This window comes from Lithobates pipiens, unplaced genomic scaffold, assembly GCF_037356315.1.
Source record: "Lithobates pipiens isolate NorthernLeopardFrog02 unplaced genomic scaffold, aLitPip1_a1.2 Scaffold_8, whole genome shotgun sequence".
In the NCBI taxonomy this organism is placed as follows: Eukaryota; Metazoa; Chordata; class Amphibia; order Anura; family Ranidae; genus Lithobates; species Lithobates pipiens.
In genome coordinates, this window is record NW_027507903.1 from 664,867,489 (window position 1) to 664,892,427 (window position 24,939).

The 24,939-nt window shown below is 47.3% G+C and overlaps 1 protein-coding gene across 1 annotated transcript; it reads right to left on the reverse strand.

Moving 5' to 3' along the window:
- Positions 1–4,387: 4,387 nt before the first annotated feature.
- Positions 4,388–11,536, reverse strand: LOC143961873 (E3 ubiquitin-protein ligase TRIM39-like). The gene is made up of 2 exons (XM_077471209.1): positions 5,278–11,536; positions 4,388–5,205 (listed from the first exon to the last, which is right to left on the reverse strand). Exon 1 carries the CDS (start codon positions 11,525–11,527, stop codon positions 9,875–9,877), a length of 1,653 nt encoding a protein of 550 aa, XP_077327335.1. The 5' UTR covers positions 11,528–11,536; the 3' UTR covers positions 4,388–5,205; positions 5,278–9,874.
- Between the last annotated feature and the right edge of the window lie 13,403 nt (positions 11,537–24,939).

The window sequence follows — 24,939 nt, forward strand, 5'->3', positions numbered from 1 at the left end:
CCCCTGAGTTCAATCCTCAATGGTGATGGAACAAAGCACAGTTCCCCAGCTCGGTCAATCTTGTTTGCTAGGGGCAACGACTAGCAGGTTACCCGTTAACAGGTGATCCGGTAACAAGCCCTCAAATGTAGCGGTACCCTCGTAGGGGCTTCTAAGTGATGTGGCCCACCTGTTACCCTGCCCAACCCGACATTCACTTCCAGACACTCCAAGACAATGAAAAGTCTGTTAGCTTTGTTCTTGTGTTTTTATTGAGGGATTAGAATTTGGATTGGGTTAAGGAATTTATGGGATGCCTAGAAAGATAGGTTTAACTTGAGACAACTTAGACACACTCCTCCTGCACAACTCTTGCTGCAGACTATGCCTCCTTCTCTCGCCAGCACAATTCTTCAGGTGCAGCTAGCACATGGTTAGGCCTTACATTGGTTTCAGCCAGGCCTCCGTAGAAATGCCTTATTACAGGCAGGGACGGCGGGCCCCTATAGTGTGACAATTGAAAGTTCTGGAGCTGCCCTCTTTGGTGCACTACTGCTCCCGGTCAGTCCTTTTCAGGCCCTGCCAACCCTCCTGGCTGCAGCTGCCTGACTTACTCGGCCATGACACCACAGTCCTCACTGGCTCTACACCCATTTCAGATTGTATCGCCCCAATCTGCTCAGGCATGCCTCCCCAGCGTTCCTGGCTGTGTGTCACTCACTGACTACAGGTGGATCCCTTCTGGAGATTTGCCCAGCAATATTCTTCACTGTCCTCTCCTGCTCCTGTTCAGGACACCCCTTTGGTTTGTTTGGGGTTCCTGTTCAGCTCCGAGCCCCAGGCCCAAGGTTACACCCCCCCCCCCCAGACTGGGGAGCTTCCTCCAAGGCCCTGGCAGCCTAATACTCCATCTCCCAGTTTTTCCATCCAACAACTCCTTTCCAGCTGGGCAGCCCCTTCAAGGAGGCCTGCCCCCTGCCAATCCCAGTTGGGGATTGGTCAGAGCTCTCTGAATTACCCCAAACAGCTCCACCTCTCTTCCCCTCCTCTGCTTCTAGAATCCTCTAGAAGCCAGATGGAGGTAACCAAGGAGTGATGCTGTCTGTGAGTCACTAGCCTACCCTGGGTCACTCCCAGCACCACAGATCAAAACAAACAGGCCTAGCTTTTAGCTAGGCCTGCTAAAATGTACCTGCTCTCAAAAAAAAAAAAAAAAAAAACTCACTTTAACACTTACACTAGGTAGAGGGTGCTACATATACCTTCTACCTGGGTCAGTTGTTGCCTCTCATGGCTTCCAATACCATTTCTATACTGATGACACCCAAATCTATCCCTCTACCCCTCAGCTCACAACATCAGTCTCCTTATGTAACACTAATTTACTGAGCAACATATCAGTCCGGATGTCACACCACTTCCTCAAACTTAAAGCGTTTATTAATCCAAAGAAAATAAATGGATTCTGCTCCTTTAAAACATGTTATATGACACAGTGCTTGTCCTGTGTCATTTGCACCCCAGTAACACCTAAAAAAAAAACCTGGCTAATCATGCCAGTTTCTCCCCTCCCCTCTGAAAATTGACCACGGTAATCATGGCTGCTGAGCCCTGACACTGCGGTCAGTTTGTGTGCCTCAGTCATCTGCAGCCCTGCTGTCTTTCCTCTCTGCTCTTCTGTCCTCCTCCCCCTCCTCTCTCTGTGTGTCGGCTACTGTGTTAGTTAGGGTCCAGACCCACCCCCTTGTTCTCCCCCCCCCCACGCTACTGCTGTAATAACATCATGTACTTTATATAATCTGCTCTACCTTATAATGATATGTCCCCCTGTGTGGGTGTTGTACAAAAAAAAGTCATATATACCTTATCTATGAGCGCTGATCAGCATCTGTCAGACAGGGAGAGGAGAGATGCGGCATGTCACATGACCGCTGATCAGCGCTCACAGATAAGGTATATACATATATATATATATGTTCCACTCTTCACAATCAGTATTGTATATATATTTGATTGATTTGTTTATGAGCTTGATTATTTATATGTTGTTTGTTCTTTGTAGACATTGGTGCATATAATGACTGTGGAAATATATTCCTGAAGAAGCGATCATACCTGCGAAACATGTCGAGTCTGAACTGACCTGGACGACATTCCGATTCCTTTCTGGATGGATGCACGTCCTACTGCTTAGTTCCTATTCAGAGGACCAATTTATATGCATTATATACCCTGTTTTTTTTTTTAAGACCTTTTTAACCACTTACAGACCGGACCATTTTGTTGGTCAAAGACCAGACCACTTTTTGCGATTCGGCACTGCGGCGCTTTAACTGACAATTGCGCGGTCGTACGACGTGGCTCCCAAACAAAATTGACGTCCTTTTTTTCCCACAAATAGAGCTTTCTTTTGGTGGTATTTGATCACCCCTGCGGTTTTTATTTTTTGCGCTATAAACAAAAATAGAGCGACAATTTTGAAAAAAACGCATTATTTTTTACTTTTTGCTATAATAAATATCCCCCAAAAATATATAAAAAAACATTTTTTTTCCCTCAGTTTAGGCTGATACTTAATCTTCTACATATTTTTGGTAAAAAAAAAAATCGCAATAAGCGATTATTGATTGGTTTGTGCAAAAGTTATAGCGTTTACAAAATAGGGATAGTTTTATAGCATTTTTATTGATAATTTTTTATTATTTTTTTTTTTACTAGAAATGGCGGTGATCTGCGATTTTTATTGTGACTGCGACATTATGGCGGACACATCGGACATTTTTGACACATTTTTGGGACCATTGTCATTTATACAGTAATAAATGCAGTGATTCCTGTGTAATTGACACTGGCAGTGAAGGGGTTAACCAGTGGGTGGCAGTGTAGGGGTTAAGTGTTCCTAGGGGTGTGTTACTAACTGTGGGGGGGTTGGGCTTTCATTTAGTGAACACTGATCTCTGCTCCAATCACATGGAGCAGAGATCAGCGTCACTAGTTGCTAGGCAGAATGGAGAAATGCTGTTTACACGGCATTTCCTCCATTCAACTGTCCCGTGAGACGATCGCGGGTATGCCCGCAGCGATCGAGTCCGCGGGTCCCGCGACCCAACTCACAGGGTTCCCGACCAGCGCGGGAGCGCACCGCCGGCGGCGCGCTCCCGATGGCAGGGTGGCATTGAAGATTGGACGTACCTGTACGCCAATATGCCTGCCCGTGCCATTCTGTCGAGGTACATCGGCGTGCGCTGGTCGGGAACTGGTTAATCATGTATTTTTTTCAATATATTTCTATTTTTCTATATAAATGTGTATGCAAGTCCTTACCGTACCATGAAACTCCACAGTTGCCTCAGATCTTCTGCTTTTTTAGTTTTTTCCTAAATCTATAGGACGACGGTACATTATTCTAGTTTTACTATTAGTAGCATTAATAAAAGGTATATACAGCTTTTTTTTTATACGACACACACACGGGGGGACATATTATTATAAGGCAGAGCGGATTATATAAAGTACACACACAATGTGGGTTAACAAACCCTTTAACTTGTCCAAAACAAAGCTCATAATTTCTCCTCCCCGACGTGCCTCTTCCCTGACTTCTCCATCAATATCAATGGCTCGACTATCAACCCGTCCCCACATGCCAAGGTTCTAGGTGTAGTTCTGAACTCTCCTTTCGGCCCCACATCCAATCACTGTCCAAATCTTGCCGCCTCGACCCCCTCAACATCTCCAAAAAATGTCCCTTTCTAACCAATGACACCACACCAAAGCTTCTAATCCACTCCCTGGTCATCTCTCGCCCCGACTCCTCATTGGCTTACCTTTACATAAGATATCCCCCTTCAATCCACCATGAAGGCTGCCGCCAGACTCATCCACCTTAAATTCAAAATACTGACAACGACTTACAAAGCCGTACACAACTCTGCCCCCCAGCTACATCACTAACCTCGTATCAAAATACCAACCAAACCACACTCTTCCTTCCTCCCAAGACCTCCAGATCTCTAGTTCCCTTGTCACCTCCTCCCATGCTCACCTCCAGGACTTCTCCTGAGCCTCTCCCATCCTCTGGAACACCCTGCCCCAAATCTGTCCAACTATCTCCTACTCTGTCCTCTTTCAGACGATCCCTGAAAACTCATCTCTTCAGAGAGACCTATCCTACCCCCCCCCCCCCCCCCCCACCTAACAACTGGACATTTATTTTCTCCATCAGCCCATCCCCCACAGTTTTTACCTTTTGTATCTCTTGACCCTCCCTTCTAGATTGTAAGCTCTAAAGGAGCAGGGCTCTCTGATTCCTCTTGTATTACACTCTAATTGTAATGTCTGCCCCTTTGTTGTAAAGCGCTGTGTAAACTGTTGGCTCTATATAAACCCTGTTTAATAATAATAATGATTTCATAAAGAATCTTTATTTCACATTAACATTTCATTTCCTAATTCTCCCCCATCACCAGGACACATCTAGTGATTATAATACACCATCACATGATACATTATATTAGGATCCATTATAAAAGAGATCCCATAGAATTCTATTGGTGATCCATTCTATGGGGACACATTATTTTGGGGACACATTCCAGTTCTAGTTATCATACATTATGAGGCTGGGTTCACACCGCTGCGGGGGGAGATCCGGATGTGATTCGCACAGCAAATCACATCCGATCTCCGTAGTGCTGCGAGTTCAGCCATACAGATAGTATGGCTGAACTCGCAGCGGTCCCGCAGCAAACTCGCACAGGACCCTTTTTTGGGTCCGCAACGGAATCGGATCGCATGGGGGTTCACACCATGCGATCCGATTCCTGTGCGAGTCGGCAGATCGCACTGCGATATGCCGACGGATCTGGGGGTGTCATTAACATAACATTGACACCCCCAGCCGTCCGCATAGGGCAGTGTGAACTGCCGGCGGGAGTCGTGCGATGCGGGAAAACGCCGCGGATTCGCGGCGTTCCCGCATCGCAGCAATGTGAACCCGGCCTTATAGTGATATCATTACATTAGTGATAAATCCCATTAATTAGCAAAACTCTATATCATTTCTTCATATATTTCCTCTGAGATTTTCATCTCTTTCTTTTTGTAGATCTATTATTCATTTCTATTTCTTCACACAATAAAAGAATCAAATAATCAATAAAATAATATCATTGTAAATGTATTAATAATAAGGAATGAGACCGTCTACACATTATAATCCTATAGCTAGATAGATAGATAGATAGATAGATAGATAGATAGATAGATAGATAGATAGATAGATAGATACATACATACATACATAGATTTGTTCTTAAAGGGCCAGTACGCCTCTATCTGTACTTTCCACATTGGGTCCCTCGGTAGCCATTTCCCTACTATGACATCACAGCTTGGACACAGACAATAAGTCATATTGCACTCTGTGCTCTCTCTCAGCTTCGGCACTCTGTGCAATTCTTCACCGTCCTCACTATACACAGTGCTCATGTACTGGGAGGAGCCATTAGAACTAATGCCTCCGCCCCCTTCTGTAGGAGACCCAAGAGCCGTACACACCCACTTATACTTTCCATTACTGTTCCTCCATCAAAGTCCTCACTAAGTCCCCAGTTTCCTGGGTATTGAGGGATCATGTGGTCTTCTCCCAGCATACAGTGTCCAGGCCTGAGCGTCCAATCACAGGACTTACATGCTGTCACATAATGGAGGGGTGACATCAGAGCCGATCCGCCCTATACGCTCACTACGTTGGGCCCCCGCAAATAACTCGAGGCCCCGTCTCCCCCTCGTGTCATAGCCCATCAATTAATATTTACAACATCCAGTGGCGGAACTTTGGGTCGCTGCAGTTGCATTTGCTGATCCCCGGGTCAGAGGCCCCTCCCCTCTCCGCTGTATACATTCGGAGATAGAACTACTAACCCCAGGGAAAGTCCCCTGCCTGTGGACACCATAGAGCTGCTGATTGCCACCTCCCACCTCCACCAGCCAGGTACAGAGGAACCTCTGCAAGAGGGAGAGTCAGCTGTTTGGGGACCCTGATATAAGAGGGGGGGCTTTCTGGGGACACTAATGTAAGAGGGGGGCCTCTAGGGACACTAATGTAAGGATGGGGCCTTCTGGGGACACTGATGTAAGAGGGGGGCCTCTGGGGACACTAATGTAAGGACGGGGCCCTCTGGGGACACTGATGTAAGAGGAGGCCCTCTGGGGACACTAATGTAAGAGGGGGGCTCTCTAGGGACCCTGTGTAAGGAGGGGCTCTCTGGGGACCCTGTGTAAGGAGGGGCTCTCTGGGGACCCTGTGTAAGGAGGGGCTCTCTGGGGACCCTGTGTAAGGAGGGGCTCTCTGGGGACACTAATGTAAGAGGGAAGGCTCTCTGGGGACACTAATGTAAGGGGAGGCTCTCTTGGGACCCTGGTGTAAGGGGAGGCTCTTTGGGGACCCTGGTGTAAGGGGAGGCTCTCTGGGGACCCTGGTGTAGGGGGGCTCTCTGGGGACCCCGATTTAAGGGGGGCTCTCTGAGGACCTTGATGTAAGGAGGGGCTCTCTGTGGACCCTAATGTAAGGGGAGGATCTCTTGGGATACTGATGTAAGGGGAGGCTCTCTGGGGACCCTGATGTCAGGAGGGGCTCTCTGGGGACCCTGATGTCAGGAGGGGCTCTCTGGGGACCCTGATATAAGGGGAGGCTCTCTGGGGACCCTGATGTAAGGGGTGGCTCTCTGGGGACCCTGATGTAAGGGGAGGCTCTCTAGGGACCCTAATGTAGGGGGAGGCTCTCTGGTGACCCTGATGTAAGGGGAGGCTCTCTGGTGACCCTGATGTAAGGGGAGGCTCTCTGGTGACCCTAATGTAGGGGGAGGCTCTCTGGTGACCCTGATGTAAGGGGGCCTCTCTGGGGACCCTAATGTAGGGAAGGCTCTCTGGGGACCCTGATGTAAGGGGGCCTCTCTGGGGACCCTAATGTAGGGGGAGACTCTATTCAATAAATATTGTTTGTTTGAACCTCATTCTGTTCTATATTGTTGTACTTATTCTTTGACTGTTTGGTTTAAAGGAAGGAGGATTGTATTGGGAGCACTGAAGTGTCAGGTGTGACTGTGTGGCAATGGTAAATGGTTTACATAGCTCATGGCATCATGGTTCAGGTAGAGGGCCCCTTAGCAGAGTTTTTCTTAGGGCCCCAGGGTAGTCAGGATCGGCACTGAGTTACATAAGCTCTGACATAACCCACCATGCATCTTACATGGGTGAGGACTCAGGGCTCTGACATGGATTGATGAAGAAGCTATGAAAGTGGATAGTGGTCAGCAAATGACAAAGAGACTTATTAATGTAATTTGGAACCCTAAAGTAGCATGACACATAAAGGATCCCTTAGTAATGGGACATAGTTGGGGACCCAGACAAGACAAAATGGCCAACATGTGCCCCTCATGAACTGTGAGCTACTTTAGCACCATAGATTGCAGGTCCCACCCATTTCTTTGCCCCCTTCCTGATGAAGCCCCCAAGGTGGCCCTCTCTTTTACAAAACTCTTAGCTTGGCCCCGTCCCCCAGACCTTTCAAAATATTTAGGGCCCCCAGACAATGTTATATTACCCAGTATTCCTGGTAAAAGTGACCTATTTGTGGGCCCTAGAAAGTGTCACCTACTATAAGGCCCCAGGCCATGTGACATATGTGGCCCCGGCTTTCCTCAGATACTTTAAGAAAGATAAAGTGACAGATGAACCCCGTGTTCTCCTCTCTCCCTTCCCCCTCATATATCTCATCTTATTCAGTGCAGAATGTGAGACCCGGAGCAACCAATCAGAAAGTGTGACTGCAGGCAGCACTGTGATGTATATTACTGATCAGCATGTTCCCCGATCTCACCCTCTTCCCCTTGCCATCTATTCTACATATTAAAAGACTAATCGGTGGTGGCTGGTGCTCCGTCAGTCGGGGGCGGCAGACAGACCTGGCCACAGACATCCCCTCCATCATTCCAGGCCTCCACCCCACACTAACCCCCACCTCCCCTCTGTCGCCAGCTCGCTTGCTCGACCTCTCGCCCGCCAGGCCACCCGTGGTCAGCCCTGCACCTACCCCATGGAGGTCATGGCTGTGGTGGCTTCCCACATGCATCTTCTCCGTGTCCCGGTCGTCTATTCTCCTCCCAGCCAATTGGGTCTTAAGACTCCCGGCCAATGGGGTCTCAGGATCCATTCCCTGATTGGCCGGGAAGAGAATCGGGAAGACAATAGCAAATATTCATTCGCTAAAGTCACACAACTGTGTGGGCTCAGGGTGCAGTGCTCTGCCCCTTGAGCCCACCCTTTTTTGAAGCCAATTAGAGCCTCTAATCACGTGCCACTAAAAAAAAAAAAAATCCATTGAAATCCATGTGTCCGGTGCCCTGCATGGATGGGGGGGGGGGGGCGGCGCCCATGCTCTTGGTGGGGAAGATGAGGAGGGTGAGACCGGAGAACATGCTGCACAGGAACATACATCTCAGTGCTGCTTACACTGACACCACCGACTCTGGCACTGACACCAAAACTACCACCACCGACTCGAACACTACCGACACCGACACCACCGACACCAACACTACAGATACCACCGACATCAAAGGGCAAATTGCGGTAAAAAACCCATGGAAAGCACAGCAGAAAGGCAGAGAGTTCCCCTCATTTCTTGTCTAGATAAATGTTGTCACCGAGACAGGAAGTGAGGGGAAATCTCTGTAATGGAGCACCGGACAGAAGAAAAAACCTGACAGGGGAACTAATCCTGAGCTACTCTGCCTAAAAACAGTCTGGGCTCTCTGATCACATTTTTTCTTTCAGTAATAAATCTCTAGATGACGTCTTCATAGATTTCCTCTCAGATTGCTCCATTTATTTCCATCTCTTTGTAGTATAGATTGTATGGAGGGGGAGGGGCAGAGAGGAGAGGTGACCCCATTCCATACCATCACAGTAACCCCACCCCCCCTCTATGTCTGATCATGGCTGCCCCACGCCCCACAGAGGGACCACATGTGGGGGAGGGGCAGGGGGAGGAGATGGCTGATGTCACATACTGTGACAAAACACAGAAAGTATTATGTCAGATTGTTATGGGAGAGATAGATAGATAGATAGATAGATAGATAGATAGATAGATAGATAGATAGATAGATAGATAGATAGATAGATAGATAGATAGATAGATAGATAGATAGATAGATAGATAGATAGATAGATAGATAGATTTCTCACTGACCAATAGGAACATGTAAGGCCGCGTACACACGGGCGGACTGTCTGCCCAACTTAGTCCACTGAACAGTGTTTCAGCGGACAATCCGCTCGTGTGTGGGCTTCAGCGGACTGTTTCAGCGGACAGTCTGACGAACAAAGTCTTACGGAATTTCCGTAAGACAGTCCGTTCAAACTTGGTTTTGTCCGTCCAAACTTGGTTTCAGCGGACAGTCCGCTTGTGTGTAGGCAAGTTGGACGGACTAAGTATCGCGCATGCTCAGAACGGATTTACACGGCCGAAGTTTGCATTGCAGTGTATAGGACGTCGTTTTTCTAGTCCCGTCGTACGTGCTGTACACGTCATCGCGCACGCTTTCAGCGGACTGTCTGCTCATCGTGTGTGGTCAAGTCCGTTCATTCAAAATTTGAACGGACTGTTTGTCGGATTGTCTGACGAACTTAGTTGGGCAGACAGTCCGCCCGTGTGTACGCGGCCTTATTGTTACTCCAATAATTGGACAGATATTCTACCCAATCACAGTGATCAATAAGAAATCTCACATTTATTTATAGTAAATACTACTGCTATATACTATTGGATGAATGTTAAATGAATTCCCCTCCTTCGTCTGACATCACCAGACTGTGGGCGGAGTTCTCATATCTCCCGCCTCCCCCCACATATCTTTATACAACCTCTCCATACACCTATCACAGCATGGAGGGGCTCAGTGAAGGTGGTGGTGAAGGTGTGGAGGTGTCGGATCGGGTCACACAGATCATAAAAGGAGATCCGCCCGGCCTCATAATCCAGATATATCCTGACTCTGTTACTGGAGGGATTGGGGGGTAAGAAGGTCCATTTACTGTCATGAATCTCCGAATACTCCTCATCATTATCATCCTTGTCCAATCCCCAGGACTTATTATTACATCCAATCTCTGACTCCTTCCCTCTCCTCTCTATACTGGGGTAACACATCCCGACTCTCCAGTCATCTGACCCCCCGACATCCACATCCCAGTAATGTCTCCCTGAGGAGAAACTCCGACTGCTCATCACCTGAGAAGAAAAATCCTGGAATCTCTCTGGTGTTTCTGGGAGATTCTGCTCTATATCGGACAAGGATACAGTTTTCCTGTCATCTGATATCTGTAGATCATTATGAGCTGTGTTTCTATCCAGTAATATGTCTGCAGCCCCCTGTATATAGTATACATTTACCTCTGTTATTATATCAGATAAACCTGTGTGTAAGACCCCCGCCACATCCAGACCCCCTCCATCATGGAGGAGCTCCTCATGTCTCTCTCTGTCCTCATCATCTCCATCCTCAGTATCACACAAGTCACCTGTGTCTGATTCCTGTAAGACAGTCAGTGGATCCGTCACGTTACACAGCTCCTCAATGTGACGCAACTTCCTGGACAGCTCTGCCTTCTTTATTTCCAGATCCCGGATGGAGATGGAGATCCGATTTGCCCTCCTGGAGATGTCCCTCAGGACTCTCTTCTCCAGGTCTTCCAGACGTCTCCTGAGATCTCTAAACAGGGCAGTGACTCTCTCGGTGTCACCGGATGTTTCTTCTTCTACTTTCCTCCGGTGTTCCTGCAGACTCTGGACTTTTTCCTCCGTCTCCTCTCTCTTTGTCAGAAGTTTCTGCAGAACATTCCTCAGTGGCTCCTTCTTCTTCTCAGAAGCCTCATCCAGTGATATCATCTCATGTCCTTTATGTTCTCCAATCATACAACAAGAAACACAGACACAGATCTTATCCTGAGTGCAGAAATACTTCAAAACTTCCTTATGGACGGAGCATTTCCTGCTCTCCATGGACAAGGTGGGGTCACATAAGACGTGTTCTGGGGACTTTTTGTGGACACTCAGGTGTTTATCACACAGAGAAACCTCACAGTGCAGACAGGATCTAACAGCAGGTACAGGAAAGTCCACACAGTAAGTACAGAAGACCCCGGACTTCTCCCGATCTTGATGAGGAGACAGGAAAGTCTCTGCTATGTTATGTAGTGTTATGTTCCTCTGCAGTGCAGGACGACTCCTGAACCTTTTTCTGCATACAGGACAGAAGAAATCTCCAGACCCCTCCTGTGTATCCAGCACACGATCAATACAGACCCGGCAGAAGTTGTGACCACATCCCAGCATTACAGGATCGGTATAAATGTTCAGACAGACGGAACATTTCAGCTCGGCTCTCAGATCACCAGACGCCATCGCTGACAGGGGAAGTGAAACAAGACTGAAAGTCTCTGACACCGGAGAGGAATGTGGATGGGGGAGGGGTGACATCCTCCTACACAGGGTGAGGCTGGATGAATATTATAGGACACGGAGATCAGATTACAGAAGGGAGGAGATTCGTTTTGCAGTAGTAATGAGAATTATACCTCCCAACAATAGAAGAGAGAAAGAGGGAAAGACGGATGTGGAGAAGACATGCGGAGCACTAAGTGCAATGACATGAAAAGTGGAGATGACTACATCATGATGAAAAGGAAATTGTTTATGTAGCACTACCCCCGAAGGAGCCGCTGGTTAGATTTGGGATTACCGTTACCTTCTGTTCCAATCGCTTCACGTCTAGGGGTGTCCCGTGGTAAATGGCCCAGTAACTCGAGAGACTGACAACAGATCCACTTGACTGGATTTTATTTGCAAAACGTAAACATTGAACAGTCTGTTAAATTTGGATCAGAGGGTTGGAAAGGAAGTCCAGGTACTCTTAATGTCAAAGTCAATGTTGAAGAACTTGCTTACTTTGACTGCATCCAGAGAATAGCCATTCGCAACTGGATGTTCACTCAAGTTGGAGAGTCCCTCTCTCACAAGGTCTAGCAGCCAACAAGGTGCTTACTCAGGAACAAGTCTCTGCCACAGACGTTGTTGTAGAACATACAAGATAATGTCTCTGCCACAGACGTTGTTGTAGAACACGTAGGGAAACTAAATTCGAAGAACATTCGTAGGATACCTGGATCTTTCAGCCAGCTTGGCGATATCTACGAGACCGGATTCTCTTGGGTACTTCAGCCCTCCCAGGCTCTGACTAAGAAACCAACCCGTACGTGGTCTTCTTCTGAAGAGTCCTCCCCTGGAATGCTTGAGGTCACTTGGTCTCTCCCAAACTGGAGACGGCACCCAACCATCTCAGAATCCTCCTTTAGTTTCCTTGCCTCGCGCTAGCCAACCCCGAGACATCAAGATTGGATGGATCCGCACCCCAGGCCATAGCCTTCCTGGGGGCTGGTCAGGAGGACCAGGACCATGAAGTCAGTACATCATTCTGGATCGGAACCCCGAACCACGTGATGTCCGCATCTTAAATACCCTCTCCCAGAAAGCACAGCAAGAGTGCCACTCCCACTAGGCGGGCTCCGAGGGAGAGTAACTTAAGCACCTAACCAGACCATAGTTCCAAGCCTGCCAGAAGAGACAATGCCCCCTGTGGCCAAGCTGAACATCTCACAGTCCAGTCAGAATGATGCTGAAGTCCAAATTTAGACAATTGTACCCAAACCAAATTGCAGTTTAGGTATAACCTTAACTTTGAAAAACGCATAGCGCGTGCTCTTCAGGAGCCGCCGCTACACACTCCCCCAGCTTATTTAGATGATGTCCTCATCATCTGGGAAAGACAGGAAAAAACAAAACCCAGAGATAACAATTAACTCTATCAAAAACCTTAGAGTACCTGAACGTTGGGGGTAGGAAAGGGAGAAAGGAAGGAAAATAATAAACTTTCCAGTATGTGTGAAGACATTGTTAAACACAGAATTATCATACAGCAAAGATTACCACCCAAACCTGTCTATCTAAACCACCCATTCTCTGGCAGCTTGATAGATGCTCATTGGTGAATCCTGAAAGAGAAGAACACATGCAAACAATGCACTGTACAAAGGCTATTAGAAGGCATTGTTCCATCCAATCTCAATGGATCCCTCTCCTCTAAACTTTAAAACTTTTAAAACCCTTTTTTTTCTCTCTACTTATAAAACAGTGCTAATTGCGCCGACTCATGCAGACCGTTCCTGTGGTTCTCTTCCTAATATGATACAGGCAGGCAGTTGTTTCAGATATCTGCAGTATATTCAGTATACTGTATCCAGTATCCAACCGTTCCTGTTGTTCTGTTCCTAATATACACACACACATTCCATATATATATATATATATATATATATATATATATATATATATACTGTATACAGTTTAGCTAGTTTCTAATATACTACAGGCAAGCGGTTTACTCAGTTAGCTGCAGTATATTCAGTATACTGTATCCAGTTTAGCTAGATCTCACTGCAGACCGTTCTTGTTGTTCTCTTCCTAATATACTACAGGCAGGCAGTTGATTCAGTTAGCTGCAGTATATTCAGTACTGTATCCTTTGCAGCTAGATCTCACTGCAGACTGTTCCTGTTGTTCTGTTCCTAATTTACTACAGGCTGGCAGATGATTCAGATATCTGCAGTATATTCAGTATACTGTATTCTGTTTAGCTAGATCTCACTGCAGACCGTTCCTGTTGTTCTGTTCCTAATATACTACAGGCATGCAGTTGATTCAGTTAGCTGTAGTATATTCAGTATATATATATATATATATATATATATATATATATATATATATATATATATATATACACATCCCAGCTTTGTGCCGCTACATCTCACTACAGGCCATTCCTGGTGCACCTATTCAAATACATTACAAATACATCAAACACAGTATGTCTGGAAGGCCAACAAGGAGAGGCAGATGCTCACAGGCCACTAAAAGAGGGCAAGCAGGCTCTGTGTCTACAGCCAACATTGCTAGTAAAGGACACGGTGCATCCTCATCACGTGGACGTGGGGCCCGCTTGTCCTTTTTTTTGGCAGCTGGCCGTGTTGAACCACAACATGCAGAAGAGTTAGTTCAGTGGATGACCAAGCCGTCCTCATCCTCCTCATCCTGTGTCACCAGGCTCAGAGTACTTTGGCTGCCAATGCAGCTGCCAAATCGGCCTATTCCATTGGCACCAGGTCATCAGTTACTCCTTCCCTATCCCCTCCATCATGCACGGAGGAGTCCCCCAGACCACAGTGTTGGGTACAACCTGCAGGAGGATGCACAGTGTTTTGAAGGCTCCAATGATGGTATCCAGCTTACAGTTGACCACCCCCTCCTTCTCAAAAAACTCCACACCTTTGGTCTCTGTGACCGTACTCTACAATGGTTCTCTTCCTACTTATCCAACCGCACCTTTAGCGTTTCTTACAACTCTACTTCCTCCTCTCCTCTTCCTTTCTCTGTTGGGGTCCCCCAAGGTTCTGTCCTTGGACCACTCCTATTTTCAATCTATACCTCCTCTCTGGGTCAACTGATAGCCTCCCATGGCTTCCAATACCACCTCTATGCTGACGACACCCAAATCTATCTCTCTACCCCTCAGCTCACTCCTTCTGTCTCCTCACGTATCACTAATTTACTATCAGAAATATCAGTCTGGATGTCACACCACTTCCTCAAAATCAATCTATCCAAAACCGAACTTATAATTTTTCCTCCCCCATATGCCCCTTCCCCTGATCTCACTGTCAAAATTGATGGCACAACCATAAGCCCATCCCCTCATGCCAAGATTCTAGGTGTAGTCTTGGACTCTGAACTCTCCTTCAAGCAACACATCCAATCACTGTCCAAATCTTGCCGCCTCAACCTCCGCAACATCTCCAAAATACGCCCCTTTCTAACCAATGAGACAACAAAGCTCTTAATTCACTCGCTGGTCATCTCTCGCCTTGACTACTGCAACTCCCTCCTCACTGGCTTACCTCTACATAGTCTAGCACCTCTTCAATCCATTATGAATGCCGCTGCCAGACTCATCCACCTTACCAATCGCTCGGTGTCTGCTACCCCTCTCTGTCAATCCCTCCACTGGCTCCCGCTCAGCCAAAGAATTAAATTCAAAATACTAACAATTACATACAAAGCCATCCACAACTCTGCCCCCAGCTACATCACTGGCTTAGTCTCTAAATACCAACCTACTCGTCCTCTTCGTTCCTCTCAAGACCTCCTGCTCTCTAGCTCCCTCATCACCTCCTCCCATACTCGCCTCCAGGACTTTTCCAAAGCCTCCCCAATCCTATGGAATGCCCTACCCCAATCTGTCCGCTTATCTCCTACTTTATTAGCTTTTAGACGATCCCTGAAAACACTTCTCTTCAGAGAAGCCTACCCTACCCCCACCTAACTGTATTTTCATTTTCTCCATCAGCTCATCCCCCCACAGTTAAAACCTTTTGTTTCAACTTGACCCTCCCTTCTAGATTGTAAGCTCTAACGAGCAGGGCCCTCTGATCCCTCCTGTATCGATTCGTATTGTAAGTGTACTGTCTGCCCTCATATTGTAAAGCGCTGCGCAAACTGTTGGCGCTATATAAATCCTGAATAATAATAATAATAATAATAATAATAAGCAAAGCAGTAACGTGAGCGCAGAGAGATGGGGTGCCCAAGAAGGACAACAAACTGGCAGTCATGTTCCTCCAGCTGCAGCATACTGCCAGGTTTTCTCCAGTGACGAGGAGGGAGGGGATGATGAGGTCACTGACTCTACGTGGGTGCCTGATAGGAGAGAGGAGGAGGAGGAGGCACATCTCCAACGAGACAGGATGCCCTCCAGGGGCCAGCTTAAGGGTAGCCAACCAACTGCAACACACTGCAGAGCTCTGCACTGTTGCTGTTTGCAACATATGTCTAAAGCGTATCAAGCGTGGCCAAAACAGCAGCCGCTTGGGCACCACAAGCTTGACCAGACATATGTCGAACTCCCATGCAGTCTGTTGACAAGCGTACTTAACTACTTCCCACCCTGCCAATGTATATATACAGCTGAGTGGGAGCTCTCTCCTTCTGACTGGACGTTCAGGAACGTCCTTCAGAAGGAGGGGGATCACGCGTGCCTGCACAGCAGCATGATCTCGATGCGCTGGTGTCACCCGGACACTGATCGGAAGGAGGGTTCTGTGATTGGCCCTCCTGATCACATGACGGCCATTCCAATCACAGCCGTCATGTGATGTAAACAATCAGCCGGTTGCTAGGCAATCGGCTCTCCTCTTCTCACACGGAAGTTGTCGCTGAGGAGAGGAGAGCGGATCGCTGACGCCAGCTGGTGATCAGTGAGTATGAGCTGTTTTTTTACAGCTTTTTACTCACTGATCACCAATCTAGTGAAAAACACACATGTCCTCACACAATGTCCCCATAACACACATGTCCACAAATAATAAAAACACATGTACCCCACATATGTCCCACTAAAATCACATGTCCCAGTGATTATCTGCACACATATGTCCATGATCACCTGCACACATCTGCACATGATCATTTGCGTACATATGTTCGTGATCACACAAACCAATTATTATACACTTAACAGAATTTTTTTCCCCAAAAACATGTAGTAGAATACATTTTGGCTTAAATTTATGACAAAATTCAATTTTATTGGATTTCTTTTAAAATAGAAAGAAGAAAATATTGGGGATTTTTTCAAAATTTACACTCTTTTTTTGCTTATATCGCAAAAAATAAAAAAACTGAGTCGTGAATAAATACCACCAAAATAAAGCTCTATTTGTGTGAACAAAATTATAAAAATTTAATTTGGGTACAGCGTAGCATGACCGTGCAATTGTCATTGAAAGTGTGACAGTGCTGAAAGCTGAAAATTGGTCTGGGAAGGAAAGGGGTGAAAGTGCCCGGTATTGTAGTGGTTAAAAGACCCAAACCAAAGAATGGACCTCTCCTTGCTCCTCATCAGCTGGGATCTCCAACTCCACTATACCTTCAGTTCTCTCAGAAACCTGCACTGAGAGTAATGAAGGTGTAGAATTAGGTTTGCCAAGTACTTGCGGGCAATCTGCTATCGCTACACCAACGTCCGATTGTACCAGGCAAATTTCCCTAACCCCCGTTGCTAAATCGGCAAAAGAAATTTGGTCCCAGACATCCACATGCCCAGCGGCTGAATGCTAGCTTGGATAAATTGCTAGCACTCCAACTGCTTCATTTTCAGCTGGTAGACTCTGCCCCCTTCCGTGAATTTGTGGAATGTGCGGTACCTCAGTGGCAGCTTCCCAAACGCTAATTTTTTTCACAGAAGGCGATTCCGGCTCTCTACCAGCTTGTGGAAGGCAATGTTTTGGCCTCGCTGGACAGGGCAGTCAGTGGTAAGGTGCATATTATCGCTGACTCATGGTCCAGCAGGCATGGACCGGGATGTTACTTATACTACTGCTATCCACGGCTCGGAAGGCTCATCCGCTTCCTCCAATTGGAGACTACGAGGAATTCCAAGGGGAATCACCATTTGGCGTGTTGCAACTTGGGTGGCATTGGAGCCCCCTACAAGCCCTTACGACACACTACTATATGGTGGATGTGTCCAACTTATCTGGTAAGTGTATCCAATTTTTTGTTTTGTCCTATAATCCGTTCTCAAGAAGTTTTTGAGGTCTGAGAAGGTTGAGAGTCATTTTTCCAGGAATGTCATCTGATTTCTCCAGAAGTCCTAAACACATCACTTTGAAGCTCATGACGATTGTCTTCACCTCATTTGGACTTTAGTGGACTCTTGGTCATTGTTATTTGATTATTTTCACTTCCATTATACTTACACTTATTCACTTAGGTGCCTAGAAGCGCTGCACTTATTTATATATTTTTGTTCTTAACTTGGTTTGTTTGAAACTCCATATACTGTCATTCAGGCATGGACTGGCCATAGGGCAGACTGGGCATTTGCCCGGCGGGCCGGGGGCCACCCGCTCCGTGGCCTGCTGATGATCAGGCCGCAGAACGGGAGGTAAGCGGCGACTGCGGCCTGATCATGGGTAACAGAGGCCACGGCCGCCGCTCACCTACCGCCATGCGGCCGTGCCTGTGTCATGCGGAACTGGCGGCTGCATGGGCTGAGCTGTGTGTCTCTCTCACACACAGCTCAGCCTCAGAGCCGCGATGACAGTCCCGCTCTCCTCCTCCAGCCGTGGGCGTCCGCACGGTGGGGAGAGCTGCAGGCTGCTGTCACAATATTCCCCCCTCGCTCCCCCTCCCCTTCTCATGTCGGCAGCAGGGGAAGAGGAGGCTTTCCTGTCTGTTCGTTTTCCCTCCCCATTGGACAAAACAGAGGGCCAATCAGAAGCAACTAGAGGGGCATCATGGGAAATGTAGTCCCAGAAATACATGGCACCATTGGTCTTAGCAGGGAGCAGACTACAGTCCCCAGCAAGCACTCTGCTGGGGTGAAAGAGAAAACCCAGAAACAAGCTGAGGAGTGCTTGTAGCAGCTACTACAGGAGACATGGAAAACGAAAGAGAGGACTGTGCTGGGGGAACTGTGCGGGGGGTTATACAGGGTGTGAACTTCCTGTATTGGGTATACCAGTGTCCATCACCTGAAGGTGCCTATATACCCACACCACATAGTAATTACTACTGTGCTCTGTGTCCCATGATGTACTCCAAGAAAAAGTTTTTTACAGGCAAGCTGTGTAATTTTTACTTTTTGTTATAAAACACTTCCAATAAAAAAGATTTTAAAAATCAAATTTCTTCATCAATTTAGGCTAATATGTATTCTGCTACATGATTTTGGTAAAAAAAAAAAAATCTCAATAAGTGTGAATTGATTGGTTTGCAGAAATGTTAAAGTGTCTACAAACTATGGGATAGATCAGGTTGTAGGCAACTCCCAGCAAATGTATCATACGCATACACAGTACGTCACTTCAGCTGATATCCCGATCAGCTGGCATGACGTATCGACTGGGCATGCTCAGTTTGTCGGATGCATTTTCCGATGAGAGGCAAGCCACGGAGAGCGTGCGGAGATAGAGAATCTAAATGTAAGATTCCGCCTCGCTCTCCATGCATTGTTGTCCTATTACAATAGGAGCTGTTTACACCCTGCGGGGGGTCTTGGTGGTTCTAGGAAGCCAGCATGGGGGGAGCTCTGTTGACCTTCTAACTCTCAGAGCCAAATACTGTGTGGTACTTGGGACAGGAGTGTATGCTTAAGACGTTTTATTTCATGTTTTATGTAACTTTGGCGTTTATGGATATATTACATAGTTACATGGTTGGTGGGGTTGAGTGGAGACACCAGTCCATCCAGTTTGACCTGAGTGAGTGCAGGTCTGCGGTTGTCCCTATCCCTGTGCATTGTGTCTCATTAAGATGCTCATATTTGTTTAAGGTGCCCATATAGTAACAACGGTTTGCTCACGCTCACATCGGTCCCTGCCCTCAGGAAGCCCACAGTCCGGGGTCCCCGGCTTGCTTTCATATACTAGGGTCAATTTTGGACGGAGGCCAGTTGGCCTACCAGCATGTCTTTGGAGTGTGGGAGGAAACCGGAGTACCCGGAGGAGACCCACGCAGGCACAAGGAGAGCATGCAAAGACCAGGCAGGTAGTGTCACGGTTGGGATTCAAACCAGCGACCCTTTTTTACTGCTAGGTGAGAGTGCTACCCACTACACCACTGTGCCGCCCGATATTGTTTAGGTAAATATGCCTATATTTTAGTACGGGCCCTAACTGACATAAAGCCTAAAGTGTGTCTAGAGATAAGTGTTCATTTTGATGTCTCTGTTTTTGTAGGGAGAAATCCTGGTTTGTCACGGTTTCCTAAAATGTTTGTAAATGTTCATGTGGTATCTCAAATGTGTAGTTTTGTGAGCAGAAGTTTGTGTAGCTAAGCGAAGAAATTTGGGGTTTGGCGGGAAAATGCGCCATTTTGTAGACATGTGCGCCGTCAAAAAATTAATTGTGCTTCATTCCGTTTCGTATTTAAAAAAAATTGTACTTCGTAATTCATGTCAGAAATTCAATTCGGATTCGTACGAGATACGAATTTTCGTTAGAATCGTAATTATTTTTTTTTTAAACAACGAATGTTCGTTGTGATGAATTTATCATTATGAGGGGTTCCCACCATCCCTGTGCTGAGTTCCCAGGTCTGTACACCCGCTGTGCCAATTATGAGGGGTTCCCACCATCCCTGTGCTGAGTTCCCAGGTCTGTACACCCGCTGTGCCCATTATGAGGGCTTCCCACCATCCCAGTGCTGAGTTCCCAGGTCTGTACACCGGCTGTGCCCATTATGAGGGCTTCCCACCATCGCTGTGTTGAGTTCCCAGGTCTGTACACCTGCTGTGCCCATTATGAGGGGTTCCCACCATCCCTGTGCTGAGTTCCCGGGTCTGTACACCCGCTGTGCCCATTATGAGGGCTTCCCACCATCCCTGTGCTGAGTTCCCAGGTCTGTACAACCGCTGTGCCCATTATGAGGGCTTCCCACCATCCCAGTGCTGAGTTCCCAGGTCTGTACACCCGCTGTGCCCATTATGAGGGGTTCCCACCATCCCTGTGCTGAGTTCCCGGGTCTGTACACCCGCTGTGCCCATTATGAGGGCTTCCCACCATCGCTGTGTTGAGTTCCCAGGTCTGTACACCTGCTGTGCCCATTATGAGGGGTTCCCACCATCCCTGTGCTGAGTTCCCGGGTCTGTACACCCGCTGTGCCCATTATGAGGGCTTCCCACCATCCCTTTGCTGAGTTTCCGGGTCTGTACACCCGCTGTGCCCATTATGAGGGCTTTCCACCATCCCTTTGCTGAGTTCCCAGGTCTGTACACCCGCTGTGCCCATTATGAGGGCTTCCCACCATCCCTGTGCTGAGTTCCTGGGTCTGTACACCCGCTGTGCCCATTATGAGGGGTTCCCACCATCCCTGTGCTGAGTTCCCAGGTCTGTACACCCGCTGTGTCCATTATGAGGGGTCCCACCATCCCTGTGCTGAGTTCCCGGGTCTGTACACCCGCTGTGTCCATTATGAGGGGTCCCACCATCCCTGTGCCGAGTTCCCAGGTCTGTACACCCACTGTGCCCATTATGAGGGGTTCCCACCATCCCTGTGCTGAGTTCCCGGGTCTGTACACCCGCTGTGCCCATTATGAGGAGTTCCCACCATCCCTGTGCTGAGTTCCCAAGTCCCCATTATGAGGGGTTCCCACCATCCCTGTGCTGAGTTCCCAGATCCCCATTATGAGGGGTTCCCACCATCCCTGTGCTGAGTTCCCGGGTCTGTACACCCGCTGTGCCCATTATGAGGGGTTCCCACCATCCCTGTGTTGAGTTCCTGGGTCTGTACACCTGCTGTGCCCATTATGAGGGGTTCCCACCATCCCTGTGCTGAGTTCCCAGGTCTGTACACCTGCTCTGCCCATTATGAGGGGTTCCCACCATCCCTGTGCTGAGTTCCCAGGTTTGTACACCCGCTGTGCCCATTATGAGGGGTTCCCACCATCCCTGTGCTGAGTTCCCAGGTTTGTACACCCGCTGTGCCCATTATGAGGGGTTCCCACCATCCCTGTGCTGAGTTCCCAGGTCTGTACACCCGCTGTGCCCATTATGAGGGGTTCCCACCATCCCTGTGCTGAGTTCCCAGGTTTGTACACCCGCTGTGCCCATTATGAGGAGTTCCCACCATCCCTGTGCTGAGTTCCCAGGTCTGTAAACCTGCTATGTGTCCATTATGAGGGGCTCTCACCATCCCTGTGCTGTGCTGACTTCCTGGGGTTTTTAACTTCATCATAACGAATAATCGTAGTTATCGAACGTTCTGTCCCATTCTGTTGTAACGGAATTTGGATCCAAAGTTTGCATATGAAATTTCGTACAAAATTTGTATGCATAACAATTCATATGTCGGATTCTTACGAATGTACAAATTTCTGGAAATTCATACGCATTTTCGGTTCATACGAAAAAGAATCGCACACGTCCACCATTTTGTCGTGGACTGGCTTTTCTTGTAGTCACCATGTGGCCATTGTCTTGATTTTGCTGCCATTTTGTATCCGCTGTGTTTGGGTGGAATTGCTATTTTGGTTTATAGAGACGTAGTTTAAGGCGCCATTTCCTTTTGAGTGAATTCTATTTTTGTACTTTTTACATACTTTTCAGTAGAGCTATTGCGTTTTCCGTATTGAATTTTGGTTTTGAGTGAAATCTCTACTTTGCACTGAATTTCACCGGATGACAAGACTAGCTTTAAATGTGAGGTTTTTTGTACTTCTAGCGCTGTGTGTTTTGAAATATTTTGGAGTTCCTCAGAGGGCAATTCATTGTTGTGAGACTTGTATTGGTAGAGCTGAGGTTTGGATTGAATAGCTTGCAGTACAAACAATGCTTCCCCTCCCCCCCCCCCCCCATTTCCTGTTCAGGTGTGCAACAGGAAGTTGGTGGGAGGAGCTTGGGGGTCTTTAGAAACAAGCATGTTGACACAAAGGGACTCGTGTTTGGAAGATGACGAAATCATTTTAATGAAGGTTTATACTGTAATACAGTTTTGGGTAGAGGGTAGGGATGAGCCAAACACCCCCCCCCCCCCCCCCGGGTTCGGTTCGCACCAGAACTTGCGAACAGACCGATAGTCGCACAAACTTTCGAACACCGTTAAAGTCTATGGGACTCGAATGTGAGAAATCAAAAATGTGAATTTTAAAGGCTAATATGCAAGTTATTGTCCTAAAAAGTGTTTGGGGACCCGGGTCCTGCCGCATATCAGTGCCTATCTGTGTTGCATATCAGTGCCACCTATTCTGCCCCAGGGGACATGGATCAATGCAAAAAAAAGTTTTAAAAGCGGCTGTTTTTTCTGGAGCAGTGATTTTAATAATGATTAAAGTGAAACAATAAAAGTGTAATATTCCTTTAAATGTGGTACCTGGGGGGTGTCTATAGTATGCCTGTGAAGGGGCGCATGTTTCCCGTGCTTAGAACTGTCCCTGCACAAAATAAAATTTCTAAAGTAATAAAAGTAATTTAACCACTTGCCGCCCGCCATATAGCAGAATGACAATGGCAAAGTGGTTTCAATATCCTGACTGGGCGTCATGTGACGTCCTCAGGATATTGAGCCGTGGCGCGCCCCTGGAGGGCACTCATCGCGGCGATCGTTGTTGCGGTGTGTCAGTCCGATGGAGACTCTTTACCATGAGATCAGCCGTGTCCAATCACGGCTGATCACAGAGTAAATAGGAAGAGCCATTGATCGGCTTTTCCTCACTCGCGTCTGTCAGACTTGAGTAGAGGAGAGCCGATCGGCTGCTCTTCTGACAGGGAGGGTCTGTGCTGATTGATTATCAGAGCAGCCCCCCCCCCCCCGAGGATGCCCACACTGGACCACCAGGGATGCCACCAGACCACCAGGGATGCCCAGCACCAGGTATGCCACCCTAGACCACCAGGGATGCTAGTCAGTGCCCACAATGGGCATCACTGATTGGCATGTATTTTTGTTTGACAATGATTGGCATCCATACAATACTTTACACTACAATGCCACCTATCAGTGCCCATCCGTGCCACCTATCAGTGCCCATCCATTCCGCCTATCAGTGCCCATCCATGCCGCCTATCCATACCCATCCATGCCGCCTATCCATGCCCATCTGTGCCAACTATCAGTGCCTATCTGTGTCGCATATCAGTGCCACCTATCAGTGCCACATATCAGTGCCCATCAATGCCACTTCATTGGTGCCACATCATAGGTGCCCATATGCCTTATCAGTGCCCGTCAGTACAGCCCCATCAGTGCCCATCACTGAAGGAGAAAACTTATTTATTTACAAAGTTTTGTAACTGAAACAAAAAAAAAACATTTTTTTTTTCAAAAATTTCGGTCTATTTGTTTAGCAGAAAATAAAAATCCCAGGGGTGATCAAATACCACCAAAAGAAAGCCCTATTTGTGGGAACAAAATGATAAAAATTTAGTTTGGGTACAGTGCAGCATGACCGTGCAATTGTCATTCAAAGTGCGACAGAGCTGAAAGCTCAAAATTCATCTGGGCAGGAAGGTGTATAAGTGGCCGGTATTACATTTTTAAAGGAATAAAAGTCATTTAAAACTGCTTGCGGCTTTAATGTAATGTCTGGTTCCGGCAATATGGATGAAAATCAGTGAGACAAATGGCATGGGTAGCCCCCCCAGTCCATTACCAGCCCCTTTGGGTCTTGTATGGATATTAAGGGGAACCCCGCACCCAAATTTAAAAAAAGGTAAGGCATGGGGCCCCCAGGCCCTATTTACTCAGAACAGCAGTATACAGGCAGTGTAAACAAGACAGGGACTGTGTAGGTTTGTCCTTATGTAGAATCTGTTTGTAATTTGGAACAAGTACATTCTGTAAGTGTATCTCCAGTCACAAAAACTATTTTAAAGCTTTTTGGAAAACATAGGGAAGGGTTATCACCCCTGTAACATTTGTTTTGCTGTCTGTGCACCTCTTTAGAAGAGTTCACCTCACTTTCTGTCCCAATAAAAATTGGATTTTGAAAATGTGGGGTTTTTAGGGAAACAAGGATTGGTGATAAAGTATCAGTGAAGGAGACACCCTTTCCCATACTGACTCTTACAGGAGAGAATTTCCCTTCCTATGGGTAGATTTCATCTCACTTCCTGTTGTCTCCTTCCATTTGTGAGTAGGAGTCCTTTGTAAGTTGGATGTTTGAAAGTAGGGGCCAGCCCTATATACTCTGCAGAAAATTGGGTCTTAGGTGTTGGTGGTACCAGAACACTGTAAGCCCTCACAGTTACTCTTGGTGGGCACTGGAATGGGCCCTGCTGTGA

Excerpts from the sequence above, each read along its gene's own strand:
- LOC143961873 (XM_077471209.1), bottom strand. The coding sequence starts at position 11,527 with ATGTCACCCCTCCCCCATCCACATTCCTCTCCGGTGTCAGAGACTTTC.